This window comes from Varanus komodoensis, unplaced genomic scaffold (genome assembly GCF_004798865.1).
Source record: "Varanus komodoensis strain SLA01 unplaced genomic scaffold, ASM479886v1 scaffold23, whole genome shotgun sequence".
NCBI lineage: Eukaryota > Metazoa > Chordata > Lepidosauria > Squamata > Varanidae > Varanus > Varanus komodoensis.
The window spans coordinates 13,855,606-13,874,437 of record NW_025335627.1 but is presented as its reverse complement, the minus strand read 5'-3'; the positions used below and the strand labels follow the sequence as shown (position 1 = coordinate 13,874,437).

General features: G+C 42.1%; 1 protein-coding gene across 2 annotated transcripts in view; it reads left to right on the top strand.

Annotated features, from left to right (window-relative positions):
- SPAG16 (sperm associated antigen 16) overlaps nucleotides 1-18,832 on the top strand; it is a 584,427-nt gene that overhangs the window by 34,333 nt on the left and 531,262 nt on the right. For both annotated transcript variants that reach the window (XM_044432017.1, XM_044432016.1), the window contains exons 6-7: nucleotides 346-463; nucleotides 7,485-7,554. In XM_044432017.1, coding sequence (XP_044287952.1) covers nucleotides 346-463; nucleotides 7,485-7,554 — 188 coding nt within the window. The remainder of the gene's footprint in view (nucleotides 1-345; nucleotides 464-7,484; nucleotides 7,555-18,832) is intronic.

Below are 18,832 nucleotides of genomic sequence, written 5' to 3'. Positions count from 1 at the left end.
TGGCGGTGGCACTAGATCAGAGTGCATGGGGGGACAATGCAAAACCTTTTGGGTGGAGAAAGATCTAGAACAGGAGAAGGCTAGCACCATACTTCCCTTTCCCTGTGATTACATGTGCAAATAGTGTGCAAAAATGGAAGCCAAGAAGAATACGGGCTAACACATGTAATTTCTTCAGTGTGCTCTGAGTAGCAAAATTACATTAAAAAAACATTTTGGCAGATAATTTTGAAATGGCTTGGTGATTTTTAGTACATATTCTTCTACAGCAAAGTTAAATGATAAAGAATATTTTTCTGTGTAGTGTCTGTTATACATTTTTAAAAATTACTTTATTGTTTATAGGCTGAAGACACATTATGCATCATATGAACCAATGTTAAGGCAGCTACATGAAAAATATGAGATTCTGCTAAGAGAAAAAATGCTTACAAGCTTGGAAAGAGATCGAGTTGTTGGGCAGGTAAAACATTTGTCACATTTAGTCTAAGGATTCATGGACACTATTGATCCTTTAAAGTAGATTATAATTACTCAGATGTATATTCTGTACCAGATGCCTTCTGCTGAGATTGCTCAGGATATACTGCCACATGTCACATACAGGTGGTAAGTCCTGGAGCAACTCTGTGGTAAAAACAGTAGAAATCTCGGGTTAAATCAAATCCGAGTTGAGCTGCTGACGCAACTTGAGTCAGACTTGGGAGTGAGTTGCTCAACTTGAGTCTCCAACGCTGGTAATTTCTGTGCAAGGATAAAGCTCCATTTTTTTCACACATGGTTTCTTCTGAACCTGACAGGACACAAATTCACAAGGACTATCCTATATTCTGGGAGATGCTTTATATAAACAGAAACAAATCTTCCTGGAAGTTACTGTCTGAAGTTCCATATAGGGCAAATGGTAGTCCTTTGGCCTCAGCATTGCAGCTAAAATCATAATATAAGCCACTCGCTTTCCATTTGTCAGCTTGTAAATTTTTCCAGCCAGTCTGTTTTGTAGAGGCTTGAACTTAAAACTTTTCTTTAAACTTAAAGCATTTGTTTTGTAGAGGCTTGAACTTAAAACAAGTCTTGAGTAAGCCAACCAAAATCCAGAAAATAGTTTGGAAAATGAGATTACTAGCGTTGGCATGATGAAAGCAGACATCCATGTCAGATCAGTTTTACATAGGGTGAACAAAAAGATCTGTGTGGATGTTGCTCTCCAAAATGAACCTGAGGGTCATTTTCAAGATAATACAGCATTTCATGAACTGTCTAGGGCTACTTTTTGGGGAAAGCTCTGAAAATAATGAGCTGATCTGAACATACTTTACACCAAAAGGAAGATGAGGAACTGAGATACCAAATAAGCAATAGTAGTAATAACCTGCATTGGATAAAAGAAAGGGGAAAATCCCTGGAACTCAATGACTTAAAATGGCTTTAGAATGGTGTACCATTTTAATCCTGCCACATAGCTATTTCAAATACCTTATATAATTGTTAGCCATCTCCTTTAATTTGATTCAATATCCAAATTGGACTGTTACTTATGACATTTTTACCATAAATTGGAGACATGACAATTTCTCTTAAGGCAAGTGCAGGATGAAAGACACAGGACAAAAAAAAAGTATAAATAGGTTACAAATGAATAAACAGAAATATGGATTGTGTGTGAACAATCATGTTCTATAATGTGTACGAAGCTTACAGTATGTCAACAACTGCTTGTAAAGAGTATAAGGAAATTATTATGTAACATGCAGTAAGTACATAGATGCAGTAAGTACATTTCAAAACGTTTTTTTGAAAGGGTATATCTTGTTGTGTTGCATTTTGGCTGGTATTTACATCTTTTTTTAATAAGTTTTATTCTAAATAACCCTAATACAAAGAAAAACTAAAAACAACATCAATCATCAGAAACATCGGACCTGCTGGGTCAGCCCCCACATTTTTTCTTTTTATGTTAACTTAAAAACATATTTGAATCTATACAAAGCCCTGTTTCTCTAGCCAATAATAAAAAGAGTCCCAGTTTGATAGAAATCAGTATCTTCTTTCTCCTTCAATTTCAAAGTCAATCTGTCCATTTCTGCACAGTCCAAGATCTTTTTAGGATCAGTTCATTGGTGGGTGGTTCTTCACTCTTCCAGTGTTGGGCAAATGCAATCCTTGCCACAGTAATTACATGTAAAATCAAGTATGTTTCTTGTTTACTAATATCAACAGGTATAATGCCTAATAAGAAAACTTCAGGTTTAAAAGCTAAGGATTTTTGTAACATTTCCTCAAGCCATTTATGTATTTTTATCCAATACTTTTTCGCTTTATTGCAAGTCCACCACATATGATAGAAAGTACCCAATTTATGTTTACATTTTCAACATCCATTTGACATATTTGGAAACATCTGGCTAGTCTATTTGGCGACAAATACCATCTATAAAACATTTTATACAAGTTTTCTTTATATGAAGTTGCTAATGTTACCTTAATATTTCTCTCTCACAGCTTTTCCCATTTTTCTAATTCAATATTATATCCAAAGTTTTGTGCCCACATTATCATAGTTTCCTTAGCCTGTTCATCTTCCATTCTCCTATCTAGTAAGAAATTATTATAGTCTTTTAATCATTTTCTCATTTGATTTAAGCATCACCTGATCAAATGCTGTTAAATCCTTATAAAAGCCCCACATTCTGTAGTCTTTAGCATATCTCGATCGTATCTGCACCTTATGCCACCAAGAAATATTAGATCCTTGTTCTTGTATTTCTTGATTCAACTTCAATCCTACATCATTATCCAAAATGTCGTCATATCTTACGATCGTTTGGCTGGTATTTACATCTTTTGCTGCCTATAACCCTTCCTCACCTGTACTAATCTTTTCATGCTAACCACTTTGTTTCTGATTTGTTTGTGTTTCCAGAAGATCTTGTAAGATGAAAACTGACTCCTTGCCATGTTTTACCACCTGTGACACTGGGAGCATTTTACCTGCCTTATCCTATTCTGTAGACTAAACCTGAATCAGTTGAGCAACTCTGAATCTGGGAATATCTGTGTTTAGTCAAGTGTTTTCTGGCCTACTTTATTTGTGAATCCTGGCCTTAGCTTGGGCACCTGCCATGTAGCAATCTTGTAAAAAGAGATATTTCAATCAATGGGCATACTGCCTAGCTACAACTGTTTTTGTACCCTAAACAGAAGTCAGTTGAGGACTCTTGCATGTAGGGAACATCTGTATAATGTCTGAGGTTCTAGTTATAACTCTCAGTGCTTGGAACTGTTACTGTTTTAAGAGTATGCCTCTGTGACTATGTACTTCCTTCTATGCTATTGCTTAACTGGAGCCGTGTGCCATTAGCTTTTGAATAAATTAATTTATAACTTCTAAGGTTAAATGCTGTGGTCTCTGAAGAGTGATTTGGATCACCTGCTCTGTACTATTGAAGTTAAATCATTAGATCTCAGCATGCCTTAAGATGCTAGGCTTATGACAAGTTTGGTGATATTGTGAGAAAGGGCCTTCTCAGTGGCTGTTCTGTGGAAATCCCTGACAAGAGGCTAGGTTCACGTCCTTTCTTCCCTTTCTGGCAGAAGACAAAAACCTGTTCATTTCAGTAGACTGTTAGCAGATAAGCAAATATGTTGGCTTGGGTGCTCTTTGTATGTTGTTTTTGTGTTTTAATGCTTGAATGTTACATTGTTTTAATCATGTTTTAGTTATGACTGTAAGCCACCTTGAGTGCTGTTTTTCCTGGTAGAAGGAAACCAAGTCAATATTTACTTAAATATAAGTAAGGTTCACTTAAATTATGTGGCATTTTTTGTATAATGGATGCCAGTGTAAGTACAAAATGTTCTATGTCCTCTGTTATATAATCATCAAAGTTTCATACCACAGAGTGGAGGAATACATCAGTATAATCACCATTATTATAGCACCATTGTGTCTTCCCTATGACTTCAGTTAGTCAGACTGTTGATTATATGATTTTGGATCTCATTGTGTTTTTGGATCTCATTGTGGAGCATCATATGTAATAATCATTCCATGTGTAGTAACCACTCTAGCGGTGGCAATATGGATAAGAGCCATCTTTGACTGACTGTTCCTCAGTCCAGTTCCATGCATTAGTACAACACACATCTGTATAACTGGGCCAGTACTTACTGCGTTAAGTAAACTGAGCTTACCCTTGGCTTTGGTAATTTTCTTTATTTTCTGCTGGTTTGGTAACATTAAAGATGTATAACAAACCAAAATTTTTGAGTTATGATTTTCTTAGTGGATGATGAAATGGGAGAGTGCTCTCATTAATAATTCTTTCATATTGCAAAGTGCAATTCGTATTCCTTAATCGTTAGCCATCATAAGTCAGAAGTTATGAAACTGTTAGATTATCTGTTGCCATATTTTTGTTTTCAAGGAGACCAGAGGTATGTTGCTGCTATGAGGTTCTGTGGCTTCTATAGATGTTATTCTGAATTCATCAAATCACTGTTGTTACTGTTGTTGTTTTTACACCATCTATGTTGTATGTCTGTTGTGTAGGGAGACCCTAAAAGCATATGAACCCAAATTCATCAGCATCACCACCTAGGCTTTGTATTGTTTCATCACCATTACCTTCTAGATTAAATATGTATTTCACATATGTCAACATATGTGCATCCATGGCATAGTAATAGGTTTTGTTCTCTATAGCTGGAGCCTTTGAGGCCCTTAGTACCTGGACTGTGTCATCACAGTAATTCCAGTTTGAGGTAGTGGTTTCATAAATCAGTAAAATCCTGACAGTGTAAAAGTTACTCAGTTTATTTTCTGCCTTTAACTTGGGTTTGGTCAAACATAGAGAAATGCCATTGACTCATGCTGAATGTGTACAGTATTGATTACAGAAGCTACTTTTCTCAACTTCCCAATTAAACAAACATTAAAGAAATAAGAGTTTGCCTCCAGCATTCTGTCTGTACATTCCTGGCTATGGATGCTAACAGCAGTCCTGTCAGTATTTTGAAAAGGAATCTCATGCTGGGCAGCAAAATAGAGTTTACATAAAGAAGGCATTCCAGTGTGCTGCCTGGCCATGTGAATCTCTGAGAACAAATCTAAGCCAGGCAGCCTATGCTGCTCCTGTCTCTGGTTGGAATTTGTTAGGTGGCTTCTAATCTCCAAGCTGAAGGAGAAGAAGCCGTTTTGTAATAGTTTTTGATAATTTTCCTGTCCATCCCCAACTTTTTTCCCAGTTCCCCTTCTAAGTACTTTCAACTCTGCAGTGATTTTTCTCATCTATCACCTGAACAGATGATGTGGGGGAAGTATCAAATACTTGCATTGGTGATATGTATCAAAATAGTCACTGGGCTTGTACAACATGACAGCCAATCATGTTGCAGCCATCCAGTGATAATAGTCAATGACTGGCTGTCATGCAAACACATTGTGCATTATCCAACACAAGTAGTTTTCCAAACTACTCATGATGAGAATCTGTGAATGTTTGTAGGTTTTGTTTTGCCCATGGTGGGTTGTCATGCCATCTGAAATGCCAGGACATTTTCTGAACTAGTCCTGGCAACTTCTAGGGTCAGCTACCACACAAGTGCCTGGGTAGCACCTGTGGGTGGCTGGTGCTGGTTCTCATTATGAAGTGGATCCCCCACACCCCCAGTATAAGCAGCTTGACAGCCACTAGCTTTCCCTTCAAAGTGCCACAGTAGCAGCTTGGAGGAGGTACTGGGGATTGCCAAGTATTTTTTCTTTTTTTATTGTTGTGCATCCAAAAATTAATGCACAGAAATTAACTTTTTAATTTTTAGCTTCATTGCTCCTTCAAGATAGTACTAAGGGAAGCATTCCAAGCCTCTAATTGGGCCCGATTCCAGTGAGTTTTGCTACCCAGGAGCAGTAGTTACATTTCCAGCAAAGTCCCAAGCAGATACTTGAACCCTGCCTCCCTTGCTTCATTTTCTTGACATGTTGGGGGCATGCAGATCTGTCAAGAGACACCAAAACCATGAGGGATCTTGTACTGAGAAGGGGATAGTTTGGGTGTTTCTCACTTTCCCAGCAAGATCCCCCACTTTTCAATTTCCCCTTTAATGCCCATGGGGGAGCAACTTTGGCACTTTCCCCATGATCTTCGAGGGGCTGGAAGAAGCTTTTTTGACAGCTGGCTGTCGAACTTTGGGCCCTTTTAATATGAGATTTTTGAGGAGGATCTTGGGAATTTGGACTGGAGCATACTCAGACATATGTCCTAATACAACCCCATCCAATTTCTGCTCAGGTTGGCCCATTTGTAAGGGACCACACATTTAAGAGCCACTGGCAAGTATATAAAGCAGCCTCTGCTACTGGTATATTTTCTTGAACTCTGTTGCACCCTTCATCATGCTAGTCATACTGTTGATGTGTACATGCCTGATGTTTCCACAGATAGATGCTTTCCACATACTGGCTGTTTGCCAGGACATGTATAATGTTATATTAATTGTTTACTACAACAAGGAAATCTGAAGTCATATTCTTGCCATAATTTAGGGTGTTTTTGTAACTTGATCCGTTATGGCTCTTCATCTGTCAAAGACAGATTTCCGCTGCCATTTAATGTTTGATAGCAGAGCTCCTTGCAATAATTTTCATCCACGGTAGTTCATTACTTTTAGAACTGAGGCAGTTCTTTTCCTGAAAGTAATTTAACTCATGCGGTGATAAAGGTAAAGGTTTCCCCATGACAATAAGTCCAGTTATGTCCAACGTTAGGGGGTGGTGCTCATCTCTTTTTCTCTGAGGGGGAGCCAGCACTTGTCCGTAGACAGGCAGACAGTTTCCATGGTCATGTGGCCAGCATGACTAAACACTGAAGCACACAGAACACTGTTACCTTCCCACTGAAGTGGTACCTGTTTATCTACTCGCACTTGCATGCTTTCGAACTGCTTAGGTTGGCAGGAGCTGGGACAAAGCAGCGGGCACTCACCCCGTTGTGCAGATTCAAACTGCTGACCTTTTGATTGTCAAGCTCAGCGGCTCAGCAGTTTACACCACTGCACCATCCGTGTCCCCATGCAGTGATATGCAACCCTAAAAATTACTTCCAGTGTCATTTTGAGGGTAGGATCCACACATCTTCTTTGCCACTCTATGCACATTTTTTGGCATGGGTGCCTACTTTTAACACATCAACAAATAAAGTGGAGTAGGTAGATGGGCGGGCAGGCAGAGAAACTTAACGTTTTCTGTCTTGCTATATAAGGTGGTCCTAAGAGAGAGGAAAAATTGTTTACTGTTCTGTAATTACCCTTACTGAATGTATGGAAAAAGTTATTAATGAATGTTGAACAGTAACTAATCTGTGTTACTTAATGCCAGCTTTCAGATTCTTAGCACACTCAGATTATTTTAATGTGTGTGTGTAATTTTTCATTCTTTTGGTAAGAAATGAAATAACTTTATGTTTCTTTCCCCCACCATTGTTTAGATTACAGGATTGCAAGCCACCTTACAAAGCTTAGAGTCTGGAAGCAACATTCACATTCCTGTGACTAGAGGTAATAATTTATCATATTTTAAAATCAAAATCTACATAAAAACATTTGTATCTCAGATATGTGCAAATAAACATTTAAAATACTTCTGGATGTTCAAGCTGGAGACTATTTAATGATTGTTATACTTAAATTACAGAGTTTCACATGGTCATACAGAAATATGCAACAGATACCATGATAGCTTTTCTGGTTAGCTCTCTTTCCGTTGCATCATCCTTCCGTAATTTTGAGTGGGTAGGAATTGCTGTAGGAATGTAAGGGCCCTTTCCTACTATTAAACACCATGATCTCTCTCCAGTCCACCATGGGCACAGTGGCAAGATTGTCATAGGATATGGCAAAGTTGCGTATTTCCTTTTCTTGCTGTGCACTTTGTCACCACACTAGGCTGTACCACTTAACAGGAAGCTGTCATGAGGCTGCCACTTCTTCCTAATGAAAGCAGTCACTCCACCAGATGCTACAAACGTCTTTATTCTAAACAGCTATACATCCGAAATTGAAACAGGATAGAAAGTTGACCCTGCACACTGACAAACTTTAGCCAGCACTTTGCTTATGAACCCTCCACAGTCGCACCCTTGGAGGCGGAGCACTGTGAACTCTCTCTTGTCGTAGTTCAGTCAATCAGGATTCCAGCTGTCCCAGTCTGCGTGTGCGCCTGCGAGAACGAGCATCCTCAAATCCCGCTTGCTCCTTATCAGTTTGGTTCTCACACTCTATATCAGAAGATTGAGAGTTCGTTCCCCTGTTTACCCCCAATTCGCCCTGCTCCTGCTCCTCTGTTTTGTGTTCTTTCAGTACCTCACTATCTGGCTCTCTCACCATCTGTGAGAGTGGGGAGGAACGTTTGTTCTGCTGAAACAAAAATACATCTTCACTGACGCTCTGGTTCTCATTGAGAGGTTTCCTCCCCTTGTGCACGCATAAGGGACTCTTCTGAGCACACAGGCACGACAGAAGCCTGTGAGCCTCTTCTGTATTTCTGTTCACCTATTTCCTCAAGTTCAGTGCTCATACTCCTTGGCTGAATAGGGAAGGAAGGACTGGATCTAGATACAGGAGTGTTCACAGGCCTCCAAGGCTGGCATACTGAATGTATGCACTTAGGGGTGGGGCCAGGGTTCTGTTATGTCTTATCATATAGGCCAGTGGTGGTGAACCTATGACATGTGTGCCACAGCGGGCACACAGAACTCTCTCTGTCAGCACGCGATCTGAGTCGCCCCAGCATCGCCCCAGCAGCCGAGCATTGGATAACAGCGCACATAGGTGGCATGCACATGCTCGGAAAGGAGTAGTGGCACCAGGCAATGACATCACAAGCCACGATTCATTAGCCATGACTGTTCGAGCTTTTGCATGGCCAGTCAGTTCGCTGCCATGGACAGACAGACAGACAGACAGACAGATAGACATTCATACATTCTTGGACTGGCTGTGAGGTGCTTTTTCTAAACTAAAACCTCAGTATTCAGGTTTTATTGTAGTGTTGCGATAAATAAGTGGGTTTTCGCTTGCAGTTTGGGCACTCATTCTCTAAAAGGTTCACCATCACTGCGTTAGGGTTGGAAAAGCAAGGTGACCAGGTATGATTTTGATGGTTAGAATGTGTTTAGAAAGGGCAGAAATTATGAGCTGTGCAGAAAAAGCTACTCAAGGAAGGCTTTTTCAAAATTGCCCTCTTTTTAATGGAATTTTAGCCCTATATTAGGTTTAGGGGTGTGCACCAGGGTAGGGTTAGGCCAGTGGCAGTGAACCTATGGCACGTGTGCTGCAGTGAGCATGCAGAGCCCTCTCTGTCAGCATGCGAGCCAAGTCGCCCCAGCATCATCCCAGCAGCCGAACATCGGATAACAGCGCACATAGGGGCCATGCACATACTCAGGAAGGAGTAGTGGCACCAGGCAATGGCATCATGAGCGACGACTCATTAGCCCTGATTCACCCAAACTTTCGCACGGCTGGTCAGTGTGCTGCCAAGGAATTTTTTTTTTCTTGGACTGGCTGTGAGGTGCTTTTTCTAAACTAAAACCTCAGTTTTCAGGTTTTATTGTAGTGTTGGCACTTTGGGATAAGTGGGTTTTGACTTGCAGTTTGGGCACTCGGTCTCTAAAAGGTTCGCCATCACTGATATAGGCTGTGAATTTGTGGCCCTCTGATTTTGGATTGCAACTCCATCAACCCTAAGCAACATGGCCAGCAATGAGGGACAGTGGGAATTAAAGTTTAGCGATGTCAGAAGAAACCCAATTTTTCTATCTATGTGGATCTCTATATGCACAGTCTGGATTGTCTCTTTAAAACAAAGGCAAGGAATCAGATTGATTCTAAGGAGTGGATTGTCTTCTTGCTTCTCACAACTCCTGACAGCATCATTTGCCTTTCTCTGGACATTGTCCATTTTTGCTTTTTAGTCTTTTATAGAATTATAAGGGTATGGGAGGTTAAGCAAAATGTGTATCTAGTCAAATAGATATAAATGTTTGGGGAACTGACATTTTTATATTAGCAAATTAAATGTTTAAATTAAATTCAGCAACTGGGAAACATTTAGTAAAAGGTTAAGTGCATGTATGTTTTTGGATAGAGAATGAAAAATCAAAACCGGAAATCTAAATGTCGCTTATATTACTAGGCAAGGTTTGCTGCTATTTGTAACAAGTAGTATCATTTGTTAAATTTAAGAACTATACCAGGGGTCGGCAACCTTTAACACTCAAAGAGCCATTTGGACCTGTTTCCCACAGAAAACACTGGGAGCCACAAAACTCTTTTGACCTCTAAAATGAAAATAACACTGCATATATCATTTTTTACCTTTATACTATGTATAAAAAAACTATAGTTTATGGAACAGATCGGGAGCTGTGCTGTGCCGGCGCTGGTGGCAGCTCAGGGGCTGTGCTGTGCCGGTGCTGGTGGCAGATCGGGGGCTGTGCTGTGCCAGCGCATGTCACAGATGGGCGGCTGTGCTGTGCTGGCGCGTGTCACAGATTGGCGGCTGTGCTGTGCCGGCACGGGTCGCAGATCGGGGGCTGTGAGCGACAAAGCTGCAGCAGAGGGATTCAAGAGCCACATGTGGCTCCGGAGCCGCGGGTTGCCGACCCCTGAACTATACCATGCACATTTCTCTTCTTGAGTAGTTTAATGAAACATGTTTGCAGGTCTGGCTATGGAACACTGCTATTTTTATTTTATGAGTACTCTGGCCTATCTACTGAATTACCCTCATTTTACTTTTACTTCCAGTAGTCCAATAAAATGGCTTGTTATAAAAATAAATAACTGTTGTGAAATATGATTAGGTTGTAGTTCTGAGCATATTTACAAAGAGTCTCATTGAACTCAGTGTGACTTTCGTCCAAGTAAATCTGTTTAGTATCAGACTGTAATACTTGCTGATAGTTGCATAGCTAGATACCTTTGGGTATAATTTGTATAATAAAAATTATAATGAATAGACAGCATCACTGATTTCATCACCAGATGTTTAATATGTAGAGCTTTTACTGTTAAGATGATCATCTTACTTATACTACACTGGGGAGTTGTCTGAGTTGGAATCCATGTATGATACCAATCTCACAATGCCTATGCTGAGCTCTAGTACGCATTTGGCCTAAGTGTACACATGTTCTTTGTCGTGGCCTCTGTGCATCACACATATGGGGGCTGCGCCTGCGCAGTGCCTAAGACCAGAAAGATTAGAAAGCTAATGGTTTTTGGCGGGAAACTCCGCTCCCCTCCCACTCAGTACTATATATAGAACGAAGTGTCTGCCATTTTATTCAGTCTTTTTCAACCGCCGTTCGCTTGTGCCTGTTCGGCTCTCGCTTTGACTATCATGCTCTTGTTCTTATTGTTCTTATTGTTCTTATTCTTATACTGTTGATTGTTATTACTCCATGTTTTTTCTCCCTTGTTATATTACCTTTTTCTTGTTCTTTGCTTAAAAAAAAACAACCCCAAAAATACTATCTTATCCCTCTTTACTATCTCCTATTTCTTCCTTTTTCTACAATGGCGAAGCAGGCGTGTAAGAACAGGGAGAATCGCCTGTGTGAACTTCTTTGGAACCAGGCCTTGATGCAGTCGGACCAACTGGCTGAAAAATCCGGCCCTGCCTCGGCCGTGCCCGGTCAATGCCCGGCCTCTGCCTCGGCCGTCCCTGTGCAGTGTCTGGCTTCTGCTTCAGCCACGCTTGGCCAATGCCCTGCCGCCGCACCGGCTATGCCTCAGCCGCGCCCATCGGATGATGGAACCCCGGCATCAGGAGACCAACGACTTCCTTCTCTCCCGCGAAAACAATGGGAGAAGAGAAAGCATGGCGGCTCAGATCAGTCCTCTAGCCATATGAAGGCTAAGGAGGAGAAGGTGGGCAGACCAGCTCATAAGTCGAAAAAGCACCGCAACTCGGGCTCGTCAGCCCCGTCGATGCACGAGTCCATCTCAGACAGAGAAATCCAGGATTCTCCTCCTACAGCTCGCTCACCTACGCCTATGCCGCCGTCTAGGCCAAGGGCTGAATCTCCCGCCTCTCCACCGCGATACCGAAGTCGCTCAGCTGTACAATGTAGTGAGGAATGGAACCAACCCTACTATGAAACCTACCCATCGGGTTGGGGGGCGTACCATTCCTTTGGCTTCTACCCACAACCACGGGACCGTGCCTCACCTTCGGTCCACAGAGAAGCCCCGTCTACATCGAGACACCCGGAGCCGCGACACCCCACATCACTGGGGAGCTCTTCGTCTGGCCCGTGCCACTACGAGGCCGATTCTGACGAATCCGAGGCAGATTCCACCTTTCCTTTTTTAAATTTTTTTTTAAATTAAGATTTTAAACTAAAACTACACATATCAATCATCACACACATCAGATTTACTGGGTCAGCCCCCTACAACATGTCTTTTAACATTCTATGATCATACTGTAATCCTTTTATAAAAACATGAAAACATCTTTAGATCAAAATCAAGTCCCGTTTCTCCAGCCAAATAAAAATGTAATTCCAAATTTGATAGAAGTCACTATCTTCCTTCTTCCATCTTCTTTATTGGTAAAATCAATCCCATCTTTTCTTGCAAAGTCCTGTTTCTCGTGACCATTATTTAAGGGAAGCTTCTCCAGGTTGGGTGAAATTGCAACATCTTCTTTCTTCTTCATCTAAACATTTCTGAACAATTCAAAATCTATCCATTTTTCTAATAAAAAATAACTTCCTCACTACCACGATTACTAGTAACTTCAAAAGGATCTATGTGACATCTCAAAGGGCATCCTAACTACTATGCTTAGTGATAACTTTAAGCCAATTTTCTTTAAACTCACTAATGTTTCATCTGACGTAAACTCCATTTAATCAAATATAGTTAACTCCATACAATATCACATATAAACTTACCAACCCATATAAGTCATTCATTTTTTAAATAGCAAGTTCTCCTATTTTCAATTTCAGATATAATCAAAGATATCCATTTAACAATGTTTCATTAAGCTAAGTTGTTAAGTTTTCACCAACCACATTAAATTAGCCTTTCTGTATCTCATGTGCACATACCAGCCTATTTAAATCATTCCTTTTTAAGATAGAAAGATAGAAACAGAGCGAGTAAGAAGAGGCCTCCCGAGCCATCTAGTCTGACTTCCGGCACCAGCCAGCTCCGCTCACGACATGCCCACCATGTGCACGTCCAGCCTATCCCTGAACACCTGCACCGATGGGGCCTCAGTGACCTCTCGTGGAAGCCCATTCCACACCCTCGGGGTCCTAACTGTCAGGAAGTGCTTCCTGGCATCCAAATGGAACCTTGGCTCCCTGAGCTTTGCTCCATTGGAGCGTGTCCTGCCTTCCTCTGCAGGGGAGAACAGGTCTCTACCCATCTCCATGTGACATCCCCTCACATATCTGTATGTCGCCAACATATCCCCTCTGAGTCTCCTCTTCTCCAGGCTGAAGAGACCCAGTTCCCTCAGTCTCGCCTCATACGGCATCCCCTGCAAACTGGCCACCAACCTTGTGGCCCTACGCTGCACTGACTCCAACCTGGCTATATCCTTTCTATAATGAGGGGCCCAAAACTGAACACAATACTCCAATTGCGGGCGCACCAGAGTTGTGTAGAGTGGTAGTAATACCTCTCTTGATCTAGAAGCCACACTTCTGGCTATGCAACCAAGGGTGGCATTCGCCCTCTTGACCACCACATCACACTGCCGACTCATATTTAGCTTGCAGTCAACCAGTACCCTGAGATCCTTTTCACAAGTGCTGCTCTCCAGCCATTTGTCACCTAACCTGTACTTATGACACCTATTCCTATGCCCCAAGTGCAAGACCTTGCACTTATCCACATTGAACGCCATCCTGTTGTCGCCTTCCCACTTCCATAGTCTGTCCAGATCCTTTTGGATCTGGAGTACCTGCTCCTCAGTTGTGGCCACTGCTCCAGTTTTAGGGTTGTCTGCAAATTTGATCAGCAGACTGTTCACCCCTTCTTCCATGTCGTTAATGAAAAGATTAAACAGGATTGGCCCCAGGACAGAGCCCTGGGGACCCCGCTTGTCACTGGCCGCCATCCTGATGATTCCCCGCTAATGGTTACCTTCTGCTTTCAGTCAGTCAACCATGCCCTAATCCACCGGACAATGCTTTGGTGTATCCCAAAACTCCTCAGTTTCTCCACCAGGATATCATGGGGCACTTTGTCAAAGGCCTTGCTGAAATCCAGGTATACCACATCCACTGCATCCCCTCCATCTAGCCATCTCGAAACCGTGTCATAGAATTCCACAAGGTTTGTCTGGCAGGACCTGTTTTTGCGGAAGCCGTGTTGTGTGGCTGTCAGCCTCCCTTCCCTATCTAGCATCACTAGATCTCTCTCTATTATGAGCCTTTCCATTGTTTTTCCTACAATGGATGTAAGGCTAACCAGTCTATAATTCCCCATGTCCTTTCTACTACCCTTTTTGAAAATTGGGACCACTGATGCCACCCTCCAGTCCTCTGGAACTTCACCCGTTCTCCACGAGGTCTCAAAAATGGAGGGCAGCAGGCCTGAGAGAACCCCTGCCAACTCTCTAAGTACTCTTGGGTGTAACCTGTCAGGGCCTGGCGCCTTTGTAATGTCCAATGCCCTGAGGAGCCCCTCGATGAAAAGAGGAACAAAGAGAAAGAGAAAAATCTTTACAATTACAAATAACATCAAAAGCATCCATTTATCATCTCTAAAAATGGCTTAACAACTCTATTTGGTGACTATGAATACCTATAATAAATTCTCTTATTTTCAAATACAGATAAAATCAAAAACATCCACTTAGCATCTTTAAAAGCACCATTAATTTATCTATTTGGTGATGACTAATACCTATATTACCTTTTAGCCGAAATTTCTTTAAACTAAATTACTAATTTAAATTACTAATTTCTTTAAACTAAATTACTTCACCAAGAACAGTAGCTTAGCTTTTCTACGTTACATATGAGCATGCCAACCTCTATGTGTCACCCCTTTTTGAAATAACAAGAAAGAAGTTTCTCTTATCTTCCCTTTGATTTTTTTTACACCTCTACCAAACCTTTGTTTTCTTTACATTATAACATTGTAATATCTGTAGTAGAGTTTTCAAATGTAGCCACATAAACAAAGCCTCTCTTAAATGGTTAACTGTTTTCTCCTTCTCCAACATAGCAAGCAAATCCAATAACCTCATGCTGATTAGCTGCACAGGTTGTGCCAACTTTTCCGCTCGTACAAAAAAAATGCCTGTAATCATGTAATAAATCGTGTCCACTCGTTGCTTCTTTGTTTACGTTAGAATATCGTGTCTGCAGTAGATCACGTGTCTTGGACTGTAGCCCAGCTATCTTCTCTTTTTCCATCTTAACAAGCAAATTACATGGAGGCTTTTTTATTCCTGATGTTTCCAAATATCCATCTGCTTGTTGTCTATTTACAAGCCCATCCCATAATAATTTACTCTCCAAATATCCATCTGCTTGTTGTCTATTTATAGGTCCATCCCATAATAATTCACTTGTTATCTTCTCAGTTTCAAATTTTTCTTCTGCTTGCTGGATATTTTGCATATTCTGCTCAGATACAAATCGTTTGGTCAAAGCTTGATTAATAGAAAACACTAACTTATCAAAGCCAACTTTTGATTCAGTTAGGAAACAGTCAAGTTGCTTAATTAAAACAGTCTTCTGTTGCAGTATTATTGCCTGTTGAGATCGCTGCAAGGCTGCTAAAGAGGTCTGTATTTCCAAAAGTGTTTTTTGAATTTGTTTAATTTCTTCCATATTAATTTCTTCCATATTGGCAGTGATTTCGCAGCCTTGGCAGGGGTCCAAGAGTCCCAGGAACAAAGGTGCAAAGATGGCCGTTATTTTGGAAGTAGTCCAACACACAAGAAGATTACTTCTGTCGTTCAATTAAACATTAATTTATTGTTTTAGTTCTTGCCCTTGGAGAGATTGAAGAAAAAAAAAAAAGATCTTTCCCTTACTTACAAAGAGCTCTGTCTCTCTCTCTCTCATGTAATTCACCACCTTTCAATTCCGTGTGTGTGTGTGGGGGGGGGGGAATTCTTTCCCTCCTCCATCCAAAGGGTTTTCTGTTTCTTCTTTTATATCAATTAGCAAACAATGCAGCTTTTTCCATGGGTATCATTGCCAAAAAGAAAAAAAGAAAAAAAAAGAAATAAAAATAGTTCCCAGTAGATCTGATGCTAATAGCTAAAGTAGACTAAACAAAAAAAGCACGCTGAGGACTTACAGAGAGCTGAGATCTCTCCTGTACCATCCAGCTGAGAAAAGCTTGATTTTCTCCCAGTAAGCACAGAATTGCCATTCAAACACCTGCTGGGAACTTTGCCAAGCAATCTATCTTCACCCCTACAGGGCTTAGAGTGGGCCCCCACAGCCCACCACTGGACAGTTACCAGCGTGATAACGGAGCCCCATTAATCACACCTGTCTCGTCCCGACGCCATACTTTTCTCCCGATTCCACCTCTCCTGACGTTGCCATAACTTTGCAAGGTCCAGCATCTCCAGAAGAGCCGGATATCTCCTCCGGAGAGCTGATGTTGAGACTTGTTTGGTCGCTTGAGATCGAGGCACAACCAGCCCGAACCAAGCACCGACAAGTACTACGACATTGTGAGAGGAAAACAGTCACCTGCTATCATCCTGCTGCTGATTACAACACTTCGGCAGGCAATGGTCCAACCTTGGGACATGCCGGCTCAGCCACAGCCCACCGTACGACACAACGAGGCCATGTACTGAGTTCGGGAGCAGGACATACCATTCCTCCTGCACCACCCCAAGCCAAACTCGGTAGTGGTTGAGTCATCGTAAGGCAGAGAATCCAGAGGACACACTGCTCCCCGAGACAAGGAGGGATGAAAAATTGATAAGCTGGCATGCCGAGTCTATGCGGCCTCTGGACTCGGCCTTCGTATGTCAAATTACGAAGCCACCCTTGCCAGGTATCAGTTTTTCATTATGCAAAAACTGGACAATATAGCCGCCTCCCTGCCAGTACAACAGCGAGATCTGGCTAGGGTCTTCATTAAGGATGGCATGCAGGTGGCAATACAACAACTGCCGACGGCATGCCACCACGTTGATACTGACTCCAGAGCCTTGGTCAGTGCCATCTCCCTCTGTAGGCATGCTTGGCTCAGGAGTTGCAATTTTCCTGATGAAATGAAGAGGCGCATCGAGGAAATGCCCTTCAATGCTTCAGGGCTGTTCCATTCTAGAACGGACAACAAGTTAAAGTCCATTCAAGAGTCCTGAATGATGGCCAGCCGAATGGAAGTACCAACACAACATAAACGTAATTGGGCTTGGTCGTGTCCATCCTATTGACACCAGTTCCCTCCGAGGCAACAATATCAGCAGCGCCAGCAGCGCAGGAGACAACAACCGCAACAGCGGATCCAACAAGGCCGCTGCCATTTTGACAAAGACAAGTTCCAGTGCTGACGGGGCGGGCGAACCTCTCCTCTCTCTCAACTCCCACCTTTCCCTCTCCCATTTGGGAGCCGGCTGCAAAGCTGACTCCCCATTTGGGGGTTCATCACATCTGATCGGTGGGTTTACAGAATAGAATACAGAATACAGCTCGGATGCAGAATAGAATTCGACATCCTTCCTCCGTCGAGCCTGATTCGATTTACACCACGCTTGCCGGTGTTAGAAGATGAAGTTCAACAGCTACTTCGAAAAGGAGCGATTGGACAGCTCTCTCATTCTGAGGGACTTCATGGATTCTATTTGAGATATTTTACAGTCCCTAAACAGGATGGTGGTCTTCATCCAATCCTGGACCTCCAAGATATTAACAGATTTATTAGACCTAAGAAATTTTGGATGACTACTCTCCAAAATATCCTTCCGTTGCTGAGGAGAGAGGATTGGTTCGCCTCACTGGACTTGAAAGACACCTATTTTCGCATTTCTATTCATCCCTGTCATAGGCGCCTCTTACATTTTACTGTTGGGTCCAACATATATGAATTCAATGCCCTCCCATTTGGATTAGCCACCACTCCGAGAATCTTCACGAAATGCATGGCTCCAGTGTCTGCGTACCTTCAGTTTCAGGGCATCCAAGTATACCCTTACCTAGTGGACTGGCTGATAGTCTCCCAAACCCGGAAAAGTCTACTCTCAGCCGTCAACATTTCTTGTTCTTTGCTGGACGATTTAGGACTGTGTATTAATCGTGAAAATTCGTCCTTTGTTCCTACGCAGGTGATCGACTTCATCGGAGCTCGTCTCAATTCCACCCTCACGAGGGCTTTTATTCCTCTGGCTCGTCAGTCTTTGGTCATGGATTCATCGGGTTCGACAAACGAGTCATTCCGGCACTCTCCATTCAAAAGCTTTTGGGCCATATGGCCGCAATGGTAGCCATTGTCCCTCACACCAGGCTCTGACTACATCCTCTTCAATTATTCTTCAACAAGAATATTCACCCACAGCGAGATTCGCCAAACAAGCCAATTTGACTGCCACTATTCGTTCTACGGACATTGACATGGTGGACGGTACCGAACAATCTGAATATGGGTACACCATTCCAAATGCCTCACCCAACACTGACTCTTTATACCGATGCTTCGTTAATCGGGTGGGGCACTGTATGTGCAGGACTTCAATCCCAGGGCACTTAGAACTGACAAGAATCATCGAGACACATCAATTACCTTGAACTCTTAGCGATTTTCAAACCTCTTTGATCTTTCGAGGACA